Source organism: Balaenoptera musculus, chromosome 13 (genome assembly GCF_009873245.2).
Source record: "Balaenoptera musculus isolate JJ_BM4_2016_0621 chromosome 13, mBalMus1.pri.v3, whole genome shotgun sequence".
Classification (NCBI taxonomy): Eukaryota; Metazoa; Chordata; class Mammalia; order Artiodactyla; family Balaenopteridae; genus Balaenoptera; species Balaenoptera musculus.
This window is the reverse complement of record NC_045797.1, coordinates 7744400-7755874: the sequence shown is the minus strand read 5'-3', so window position 1 is coordinate 7755874 and position 11475 is coordinate 7744400. Positions and strand designations below refer to the sequence as shown.

The window sequence follows — 11475 nt, the reverse complement described above, 5'->3', positions numbered from 1 at the left end:
CTGGGTTTTGTGTTATGCTTAGTACATTCAGTGGAGTTAAAAAAAAAAAAAGTGTTTGGATATTTCATTTCATTAGCTCTTTAACCCATTTAGAATAATTTCTCTATGTGGCATAAGGTAGAGATCTAATGTTACCTCTTGCAAACTTTTATTGGCTAGTCTACTTGTTTCCCACTAATTTGAAAGACCTTTATTATCTATTATGTGCCCATACACACATCCACTTTCTCTCAGGTGTGTTTCTGGATTCCTTATTCTGTCCCAGTGACTTATTTGTCCATTCTTATGCCCAAACATTAAAATATATATATATATATATATATATATATATATATATATATATATATAAATATATAGGTAAATGTAAATAGGTAAATGTCTGCTAAAGACACTTAATTGTAACAAAATTATCAGTGGTTATTTTTTTCTGGTTGTTAGACCCACAAGCCCATCTGTCTCTTAAGAGTACTCTAATTCATGATTTTTCTTCCTGGACTCTACATTCCCAGGGGCAAGATTAAAGCATCCAATTCATCTTCTTAATAGGTGCTCATTACGTGTTGATTCACTCTCCAACAGGCAAATAAGAGAAAATCTGGTAAAATGTTTAAATTAACCATATGACTTGAAACACTATAACTCTACTGAGTAATGTATTTATAAAAATACTTAGGATTGGTCACACAACTGAACAATGAATCTATAAATTAGTAGAAATGTAAAAGTTTATTGTTAAATTCATATGTTATAGGAATGATCTGTCCAGAGGTAAAAAAAAAAAAAAAAAAAATCCAATATTCATTTAAAATAGAAATATATAATATAAATTAGGCTACTACCCATCATATTTTTTTTGTGTGCTTATTATGAAAAATGTCCACTGTTGTTTCATGACATGGTCTTAAATCAAAATCACAATATCCAAGGGAAAAACGACTCTAAGAAGAGAAGAAAAGAATTTTTTTTAACAAAAAGGACCAAAGCCATTTTATTAAAATAAAAAGAGTGCTACACAGTCACTCATAAGACGATATCCTACCTGTGGTTTCTTAAAATAATCAAGTCCCCTTCCGATCTTAATCATCCATCCATTGTTGAACCTATTGAAATTAGTATATAGTATTACATTCCAGACACTTAAGTCAGACAATGACCAAAGCTATAATGTATTAAGTGTCAGCTAAATTTCCCCCTAACAAATAAAATCACTTCTTCCAGTGGCAAGGGTTGAACTAAACCTGGGTTTACCTATGGGCTGTGTCTACAGTGAAACAAAACATCCATTAGCTGATAAAGAGTTTAACAATTCAATTAAACTTTCCTCCTGAATTTCACCTTGCTGATAAAGCTTCCCTGTTCTGCTAACAAGTGGCTTCCAAGTGTACTCAGGCAGACTGTGGTGATGTTTCAGGGGTTCCCCTGCCTAGAGGTGGGGGACATAGGCAGGCGGAGCCCTGGCAGGCATGACACAACGTCCTGTCATGCCTACTAGAATATTTAAAAGACCATGAGAAGTAAAACCACATTAAATAAATATTAGTATCACTAGAAAAGGAAATTATCCCAATGCCATAACACTGTGTATAGCTGAATGACAGAAAAGTACTTCCTCTTCTCACATGACACAGAACACGTAAATTTTATTCCATTAGGAAATAGGAAACTCACATACAGGACAAAATAAGCCAGATTTTTTTTTTTCTTCAAAAGTGAAAAGATATGAAAATTGAGCTTTATTTAAATCTTTAGTATTTAAATTGAATATTGTATGTAATTATATATAACTTATTATGAGAAATAAAAATAAGTATTTTTCAACTGCATAAAAATTAAAATATTACTATACACTAACCTAATTTCCCGGTCGTGTATCAAAGAAGAGTATTCTAATTCCAACTGCACTCCATGATTCCTGAGTGACTCTCTTATTTCTTCCAGGCCACTACTTTGCTGTTCTTTCCCACTGCCCTGTTAATAGGAAAAATACAATTTTTTGCCTCAGTTATTAATATTTTAAATTATTCCTAAGCTATGCAATGTGTATCATAGGTGAATTAAAATGGAAAGATTCTATACTAGTTTCACTGTCCATTATTGCAAACAAGCAACCGAAGAAGATGAAGTAGTTTAAGAGCAACTGTTTTTATCAAAATAATTGTTTTTTTCTCTAACGTGAACATAACACAACTCTGTCCTATCTCCTAAAATGTATTTTATTACATTAGCATTCTGTGGCTTGGCAAATCTGTAAATATTTTTTATAATTTCTAGAGATGCATGTTTTTTCATAGTAAATTTCTCAGCATGGCACAGGACTCGTTTACTAATAAATCCAGATATCTTTAGTTTTTTTGTAAAAGGAAGTGAAAGTGAATAAACCTATATTCACTTAAAGAATAAATACAATGTATTTTAATGGTGCTGTTTCGTTATTCAGATGGGGCTTCCTTCTTCTCAAATTAATCCTAGAAATATGAATTCTTTAGAAGCATTCCTATTTAAATCAAAATCAAGAGGACAGAAATTGTCAATAATGCAGACAGTGTGATTGCCTCATAGAATATCCAAGAAACTGAGAAACTACTTGAACAAGAGAGTTTAGCAAAGTGGCCAAATACAAGATATGACATACTGAAATCAACAGCATTTTTCCCAAGGTGTTTTATGCCTGTTGTTAGAGAATAAGTTCATTCCCAGTGAAACAGCTCTAGCTGAAGCATGAGGTCCAGGTTTGCCTCGAACTATACCCTGCAACTGAGTAAAGTTCATTACGTTAAGAGAGAGTAAATGCCTTCAGATACCTACTTCATCCAGAGAGGTGAGGAGATGAATAGTTTTTACTTTACATTGTCCCTTAACCAGCATCTCACAAAATCGAAGGAAGTTATACAGCTGAAAGACATTAGGAGGGGTTATTACTAACTCGTACATTTAAAACAATAATGTTTCATCGTATGGGAGTACATTTCACCTACCTGATGAGTGTGTCTAATGTAAGGATCTTCTATCCAAACTTCCGTAACTGTTTCATTCAGGTATTCTTGAAAAAGTGACTCATAACTGAAACCTGTTGCGTTCTCTTCTATTTTAATTTGCTTGTGATATTTTCCAGCTATAAAACACAAGCTTCAATAATAAAACCAGGGACTACTTCCTTTCTTTTTATACATACTATATTTACATGCAGTAATAAATCAGCATCAGATACAAGTTAATTTTTTTTTAACTCGTGCACTCAGCAAACATTTTCAAATGCCTACTCCATGCCAGGCACATTGCAAGATGCTACACATACAAAGGTAAATAAGGCAAAGCATTCCATGTGGGACTTTTTTGCCTTCATGGAAGCCGGGCAAGTGGGAAAGTCCAGAGATTTCTTGGAACCGGTTCTTGAACTAAATCCTATAGACCAGGCAGTTTATTCAAGAGGGAACCATATGTATAAAGATACCTAATATTCCTGTCACCATGAGAAGAACCACAAGCTATGATTCAGTGGCCATCTGGTCCTTCTCTTCAGATTTAAGTCTTTTTATGTCTTGCAGCTGAATAGCTGAAGTATTAAATATATAAATGCAATATAATATGGAGTCTAGGAGTCTTTCTTAGAACTTGTAGAGACTGTGTTAAGCAGAAATTTATAGTACTTCTTAATAACCCAAGCCAAAGCCTAGAATGCCACAGTGTCAGCAGGGTAGTTCCATTGTTTTTGTTTATTCAAAATGGCTCATTATTGAATAAGTTATCGAAGACCTTTACAGTTTTTTTAAAATATGACCCTTAATGGTAGTTCCTAATTTATATGGTGGTTGCACTTTTAAACCTTGTTGGAAAACCAGTAGTTTGGATTCTGTTCCTAATATTTCCAGAGATAGAATGTTACCAACTGTGCATCGGTTTTCAAGCCAAGCTAGCCACACAGGTTAATTTAACCCACAGTATTCAAACCACAATGCTGATGGTACTATATTTCATCCAAGTTTTAGAGGGAAATTGCATTGTAGATTTCAACTGGGGGTGAAGGAAACAATTTTATTCCCACTCAACAGAGGACCTCAGTGGGGGTAGTCAGGGTGTGCGCTAGTACAGAACACCAGGAAGAGGTGGGGAGAGGCCTGGAGTAAAGAGCGGCTGAGGGCCGGGGGCACTGGGTTTTCTGAGGGCAGCAGTTCCACTGACTGTAGAAAGCAGCAGCCGTGCACTTCCAGGTGGCAATGGCCATTGCCATTGTATGTTTGTAAACTGGATCCTCATGAGTAGAGAACCAATTATAAATAGGGAACCATACCTCCTGCATCTCTAATCATTAGGAATACCTAACTCCTGAAATGTTTTGACTCACAACGAAAATCTCAAAGAAGTCCCAGGAGTTTCTTGAGCTACTTTAATATTTCGGTCATTTTATAAAGGGAAATACAAATAAAATACAGGATTTATATTCAGTATTCCTCTGCAGTATTATTTAAACTGGAGTCTACACATAAGCTTCACGGGGATCTATGAACTCCTTAAAATGGCATGCAAAGTTCTGCAGTACGTCGAGCTGTCCTCAGATTCTCAGGAGGGTATCTGACCCCCACCTTCCCCCAACCAGGGAAGAAAAAGGTTAGGAACAGCTCGTGTACAGATGAATGGAAATGCAGAGTAGACCTGCAAGCTCCAAAGGGCACAGCCAGAAACACTGGGTGAAATGGGCTTTATCACAATAGCACGTACACACACTCTCCAAAACAGCCTCTTTACCTTCTTTTTCTTGATCCAAGTATTTCTTTATGTTTTCTGCTCTATCCATGTAGTCAGAAATTCTTTTTCTGAGATTAGACTTCCTTGTTACATCTTTGGTGCCTACAAATTTAAAAAATACACTTTCAACTTTCAAAACAGGCTTCCTATTTGGTACAAGCAGTATTTCCCATTTCCCAAGTTTTCCACGATTTCCTGTCCTTTGGCATGGTCTGTCTTGGTCCTAAAATGCACAAATAATAGGCCCAAATTTAGCTTGATCATGTAGGGCCTTCATTTTTTTCACTAAGCATTTGAAGCAGCTTTATTTAGGAGTGGGGACTCAGACACCATGTCTCACTGCTGAGACTTCAAATCTGGTGAGGAAACAAAGGTGGCTTATTACATGTCACTGAGTCTGAGCACTATTTTGTCCTAATTACCCATAAGTTTGAAATCTAAGCATAATCAAAAGATAGCAGGGCTTCCCTGGTGGTGCAGTGGTTGAGAATCTGCCTGCTAATGCAGGGGACGCAGGTTCGAGCCCTGGTCTGGGAAGATCCCACATGCCGTGGAGCAACTAGGCCCGTGAGCCACAACTACTGAGCCTGCGCGTCTGGAGCTTGTGCTCCGCAACAAGAGAGGCCACGACAGTGAGAGGCCCGCGCACCGCGATGAAGAGTGGCCCCCACTTGCCGCAACTAGAGAAAGCCCTCGCACAGAAACGAAGACCCAACACAGCCAAAATTAAATAAATAAATAAATAAAAATAAAGGAATTCCTTTAAAAAAAAAAAAGATACCAAACAATATCTATCTTTCTTCCACAAAACCAGCTTCTATTCCAGACTTCCCCTTTATGGTTTATGCTGAATCATTTTCCCAGCCACCCCAAAAATGGAAGGTATTTTTTGAATATATGTTATCAATAAAGTCTTACTCCAAGCCCCACCCCCAATCAGTCACCAAATCAATTCCTGGCTCCTTCCTTCCTCCCTTTTAATATTGCTTTTATTTTCTATTATAATTTCATTTTTAAACTCTGAGTTTTAAAACATTTTGTTTTGAATTAACTATATATTTATGGAAAAGCTACAAAAATGGCACAGAATCCCTTCACCCAGATGCCCCTAGTATTAACATATCACACAACCATGGTACAATTATCAGAGTAAGTAACTTAACATTGACACGACACTATTAGCTCATATACAAACCTAAAGAAAGTTAGTGGAAAAGTTCGTTTTCTGGTCCAGGATCCCACATACCATGTAGTTGTAATGTCTCTTTAGCCTCCTACGATCTGTAACAGTTCCTTTAAGTGTGTCTCTGCCTTTTATGACCTTGACATTTAGGAAGAGTACGTGGTCAGTTATTTTGTAGAATGTCTCTCATTTTGGGCTGTTGTGTTTTCTCATGGTTAGACAGACTGAGGTTATGCATTTTTTTAGCAAGAAAATCACAGAATTGTTGCGCCCTTCTCAGTAGGTACACGATGTTGATGTGTCTTATTCCTGGTGACGCTGACTTTGATCACTTGGTTAAGGTGGAGTTCACAGATTTCTCCACTGGAAAAATCACTATTTTCTCTTTTGTATGGAATCGCTACCTTGTGGGAAGATATCCTGTCTCTCTCCACTCTTCATCCGCTAATTTTAGCATCCGTTGATGGTCTTTGCCTGCAACAATTATTACTGCAGTGTTTGCCAAATGGTGATTTTCTATTTCCATCATTCCTCTTTAATTTATTAATTGGAATTCCACTGTAAGGAAGAGCTGTCTCTTCTCTCCCATCTACTTACTTATTCAACTATGGATTTATATCAATATGGACTCATGGATATATCTTTTATTCTATGGGTTGTAATCCAATACTATCAATATTTTCTTGCTCATATTTTATCAGTGTTGGCTTTAAGAGTTCCATCATGTTGGCTCCTTTGTCCTTTTGACATAACCCCTCATTTTTTGAGCACTTCCTTACTTTTTGGTGCAAAATGTTTCATTTTCCCTGCCCCAGCCCTGGAATCAACCATTTCTCCAAGGAGCCCTGGTTCCTTTTATTGGAGAATGGTATCAAGAAATCATATTCTGGGAGCTAACTGTGCTCACTGCTACTCAGGGAGTCTTATCACTACCTCTAGACCCTTTCCGTCAATGCAGGTAGAAAGTACGTGGAGGTTTACTAACACACACATACAACTCTATTTCTATGTCTGCCCATCTGTATCTATATCAAAAACCATGAATTCATGCTGATAACTTTGATCCCACAGGGTTCATTCTAGCCTTCCTCCTTTCCTTACCTGTACCTTCTTTTATTATCCACAATATATTTACTGGCTTGTTCAAGCCTAGTATAGACATAAAATAGTTTCAGAATTCCTAACCCATACCGTTGTGAGAAAATAATTTACCAATTAAAATAATACAATGTTTGTACACTGTTCACTTTGTCTTTAACTTTACAGAATACAGCCAAAATACTATTTTCCAAAGATGCTTAGGTTACCTATTTCTTTCGTTCTCCCTTATGTATAACAACTGAATAACTTAGAGAAGTTATTCACTCCCTCCTCATCCTGCTACCCCACTCCCATTTCCCCCTTCTTTCCACCTCTTTCCCACCCACCGCATATGAATTAATTTCATTAGTTTCTGGTTTTATCCTTCCTGTGTTTCTTTTGAACAAATGAGTAGACACATGAAAATCTTCTTATATCTTTGTTTTTACATGCAGGTTACCATACTATAGCTACTCTTTGTCCTTTGCAGTTTTCACTAAACAATATATCCTGGGAATCACTCCGTATCACTTCACAAAGATCTTGCTCAACCCTCTTTACAGCAGTATAGTACTCCATTGTTTGGCTGTACCATGGTTTATGCAACCACTCTCCTACCCAGGGCATTTAAGTTGTTTCCAACACTTTGTTGATATCCATATAATTACTGAAATCTTTCCCTTTCAAGTTTTTCTACTGCCAAAATTAATATCATTTAGACCCCTACTTTCTCATGCCTATACTACAGTAGCATAAGAAAATCCTAATATACCCATATGTCATCCATAAATCTCTTGTGGGGAATCCTGTTTTTTTGTCCTAAGGTGATATGAGAACTCATACTCTTCCAGTACGTTGATATATGTTCCTCTAAACTCAAAAACTTTGAACTTTTTGTCAGGATTCAGCATTTTACAGACTCTTTACAAAGAGGCAGTATGAAAAGTGGTTAACAGTAAAGCATCTGGAGTCAGGCTGTTCTAGTTCAAAACTTGCTTTGTCACTTTTGGCTATGTGACCTTGGCCAGTTATTCAACCTCTCTGCATGTTCATCTGTAGCACAGAGAGAGTAACAGTACCTTAGAGAGTTGTGGAGATGATTAATTATGAAAGAGACTTGCATGTAGGAAATACTCAATAAATGTTGTCAATATGATTATCATCTACATAATTTTTTCCATACACCTCCCCCTCAGCTTCCTTTAGAACATTTTATCTAACATCTCTTTTCTTAAGCTCTACTGTTACTTTGCTCCTGCCTATAAATATACTCTATTTTCCCTGTCCTCTACAAATATAGTACTCCTTTCTTAATCATCATCCTTGATCAGAGTTTGACACTATAGACCCATTCTTCAAACATGCCTTGGTTTTCCAGGCTTGAAATCATACAGCCATCTTCAATTCCCATTCCAACAGCTAATCACGTGCCAGTGCCAGTCATTCAATGTCCAAACTGTCCCCTCCCTTTCCTAATACTGGTGTCGCCCTCCTGGTTCATTCAGGCCCTTATCACCTCTCATCTTGACTTCTGCAGGAGCTCCTTGATTGGTCTGCTTGACTTCAGTCTCTTCAGGTTAATGTCTCTCCTACGCTCTTGCCATATTCACTCGTTTATTCAAGAAATATTCACTGAGAACTTACCACATGCCAGGCATTGTTCTAAGCACTGGAGACATAGCAGTTAATAAAACAAACACAGTCCTCCCCTATCATTCAAATGAGAGGAAAGACAACAATAAAAATAAATTGGTAGGACTTCCCTGGTGGCGCAGTGGTTAAGAATCCGCCTGCCATGCAGGGGACATGGGTTCAATACCTGGCCCGGGAAGATCCCACATGCCACGGAGCAACTAAGCCCATGCGGCACAACTACCGAGCCTGCGCTCTAGAGCCCGCGAGTCACAACTACTGAGCCCGCGAGCCACAACTACTGAAGCCCACGCGCCTAGAGCCCGTGCTCCACAACAAGAGAAGCCACCACAATGAGAAGCCCGCGCGCTGTAACAAAGAGTAGCCCATTCGTCGCAACTAGAGAAAGCCCACGCGCAGTAACGAAGACCCAACGCAGCCAAATAAATAAATAAATAAATAAGCAATGGGAAATTCACAATAGTCAAAAGGTAGAAGCAATCTAAGTGTTCACTGACAGATGAATGGATTTTAAATAAATAAATAAATAAATTGGTAAAACACGTATGTTAGATTGTGGTAAGTGCTATTAAATAAAATAAAGCAAGGAAGAAGGATAAGGGAGTCCCGCGATGGCGGTTGTAATTTTACACTGGGGGTCAGAGAATGGCCTCACAAATAAGGTGATATTTGTGTAAAGACCTGGAAGAGGAGCGGGAGTAGGTCATGCAAATATTTGGGAGAAAAGCATATTCCTAAGAGAGCCGAGCCCTGAAATGCAACTTTAATTACGTCACTCCTTTGTAAAAACTTTAAATGGTTTCTCTTTGTCAATGGAATGAGTTAAAATCTCCCGGCAGTCAAGGCCATCCGCAGTGTGCTCCAAGCCCCAGTCTACCCTTAATCTTTACTTCTCACTCTTTCTCTACAGACCTATGCCAAAGCGAACTGAACCACTTATTTGGTAAAACAGCACAGACAGAATTGGAACACTTTCAGCTGAATTTCTGGAATTCTACTCATCCCTCCAAAACCCCTATCAAAAGCCACCCACCTTTCCATCCCCCAATGACTGTTAACTGTTTAAATCCGCATTGCACTTGTCCATAGGGCTCCTGGCACTTCTTCCCTGCATTAGAGTTATTTGCATTTACATCTTAACCGGCAAGATCATGTCACTGTCTCTGTAAGCCCCACAGGATCAGGGGAGCACACAGGAGCAGAACTCCTGTGATACCGCTGCTTCAGAGTCGGACAATGTACACCATCTCTCTTTCTGAGAGTCAGTATAGTACAGTCTTTAAAGCCTTGGGTTTCAACTGTGACTCTACCAATTGTGGCAGAACTGGAAAGCGAACTTTATTTTTTATGCTGTAAAATGAGGATAACATCACCTCCTACTTCATAAGGCAATTGTAAGAATGAATTGAGATCATGCTTTTAACGTGCTCTGCACACTGCCTGGCACTCAGCACTTACAAATGATGTTACTCTCATTATCATCACCATCATCACCGTCATCATCATCATCATCATATGGTCCCTACCCAAGGCAGAGTTTTACCATTCTGAGAAAAGTGCTGAACATTGAAAAGCAGCCTCTACTATCTCAAAGCTTCTGAAACAAATCGGAAACACTCAGGCTAAAAAGCACAGAGGGGAGATCTGAGGCCAGACTAAGAGCCCCAGGGGCTGGGGAGCAGGGGCTGGTCTTAAGTCAATTTAATACATAATTACTAGGTGTTTACTACCTGCCAGGGATTGTACTGGGTGTTAAGGGTTATCTGTGTACCTCTCAACATTGAATAACCATGTAACAGAAAGTCTTAACTGTTTCCTCTCACAGTCCTATACATTTCTCACACCGAATTTCAGTATACCCGTTTCTCATTAAAAAAAAATCGTTTTTTAAAACTTTTAATGAAGGGACTTCCCTGGCGGTCCAGTGGTTAAGACTCCGCGCTTCCAATACAGGGAGCGCGGGTTCGATCCCTGGTCCGGGAACTAAGATCCCACATGCTGCGGGTCACGGCCAAAAAAGAAAAAAAAAATTTTTTTTAATGAAAATGTTTAATGAGAAAAGTAAGGAAAAGAGTGTAATGAACACCCTTATTACCCACCACCTAGAGTTAAAAATTGTTAGCATTCTGCCATATTTGCTTCAACGTTCTTTTAAAGTAAAATCAGATTCAGACATCATGACAATTCTTCCCCAAACACTTCTTCAGGCTTTATCTCTAAAATTAAGAACAGATTTCGAAAAATACCATACTGCCTAACAAAGTTAATTTTAATGCTACCCAATCCATATTCAACCTTTCCAACTTGATCCCAAAATGTCTTTTACAGTTCATTCAAACCCAAGTCCTTTCAAGGCTTATCTATTACATTTGGTTATGTCTCTTAAAATTCTAGGATAGTAACCCCTCTTTTATTGACGACATCAATCTACTAAAGATATAAAAGAAATCAGTCCACCTGTCCTGTCGACTACCCTACGTTCTGTATTTTAAGGCTTTCTCGCTGTGCACAGTAAGCGTTTTAACTTTCACTCCCGCCCAGACACAGCAGATTGCAGCTCCTTTTCCTCTAATCCTCCCTCCGCGGCTCACTGCTCACCTTTCAGAACCTGCAGGAGCAGATCAATCCCCTCCTGGTAACACACCAGAGCCTGCGGGTACCGGGACTCTGACTCTAGTTCCAACGCCCGCTTTATCACAGTGACTGCAGCTGTGCTTCCAGAGTCCTGGCCCAGGAGTGACCCCGCCATAGTGCCGGAAACTCACTTCCGCCCCAACCTCCCCCTAGGCTGGCGGGTATGCAGCGCTCCCGGGAGC

General features: G+C 38.6%; 1 protein-coding gene across 1 annotated transcript; it reads right to left on the bottom strand.

The window, feature by feature from the left end:
• Positions 1–707: 707 nt before the first annotated feature.
• Positions 708–11452, bottom strand: MITD1 (microtubule interacting and trafficking domain containing 1). The gene is made up of 7 exons (XM_036874025.1): positions 11258–11452; positions 4744–4845; positions 2976–3112; positions 2806–2892; positions 1853–1968; positions 1040–1100; positions 708–938 (listed from the first exon to the last, which is right to left on the bottom strand). Exons 1-7 carry the CDS (start codon positions 11406–11408, stop codon positions 843–845), a joined length of 750 nt encoding a protein of 249 aa, XP_036729920.1. The 5' UTR covers positions 11409–11452; the 3' UTR covers positions 708–842.
• Between the last annotated feature and the right edge of the window lie 23 nt (positions 11453–11475).

What these genes read in the sequence shown, in the direction of transcription:
- MITD1 (XM_036874025.1), bottom strand. Translation starts at nt 11,408, where the DNA reads ATGGCGGGGTCACTCCTGGGCCAGGACTCTGGAAGCACAGCTGCAGTC. An exon ending in TCCTCACCTCTCTGGATGAA is followed by an intron (nt 1,969 to 2,805) that starts GTAGGTATCTGA and finishes TCCTATTAACAG; the next exon opens with GGCAGTGGGAAAGAACAGCA. An exon ending in ATACACGACCGGGAAATTAG is followed by an intron (nt 1,101 to 1,852) that starts GTTAGTGTATAG and finishes TAATTTCAATAG; the next exon opens with GTTCAACAATGGATGGATGA.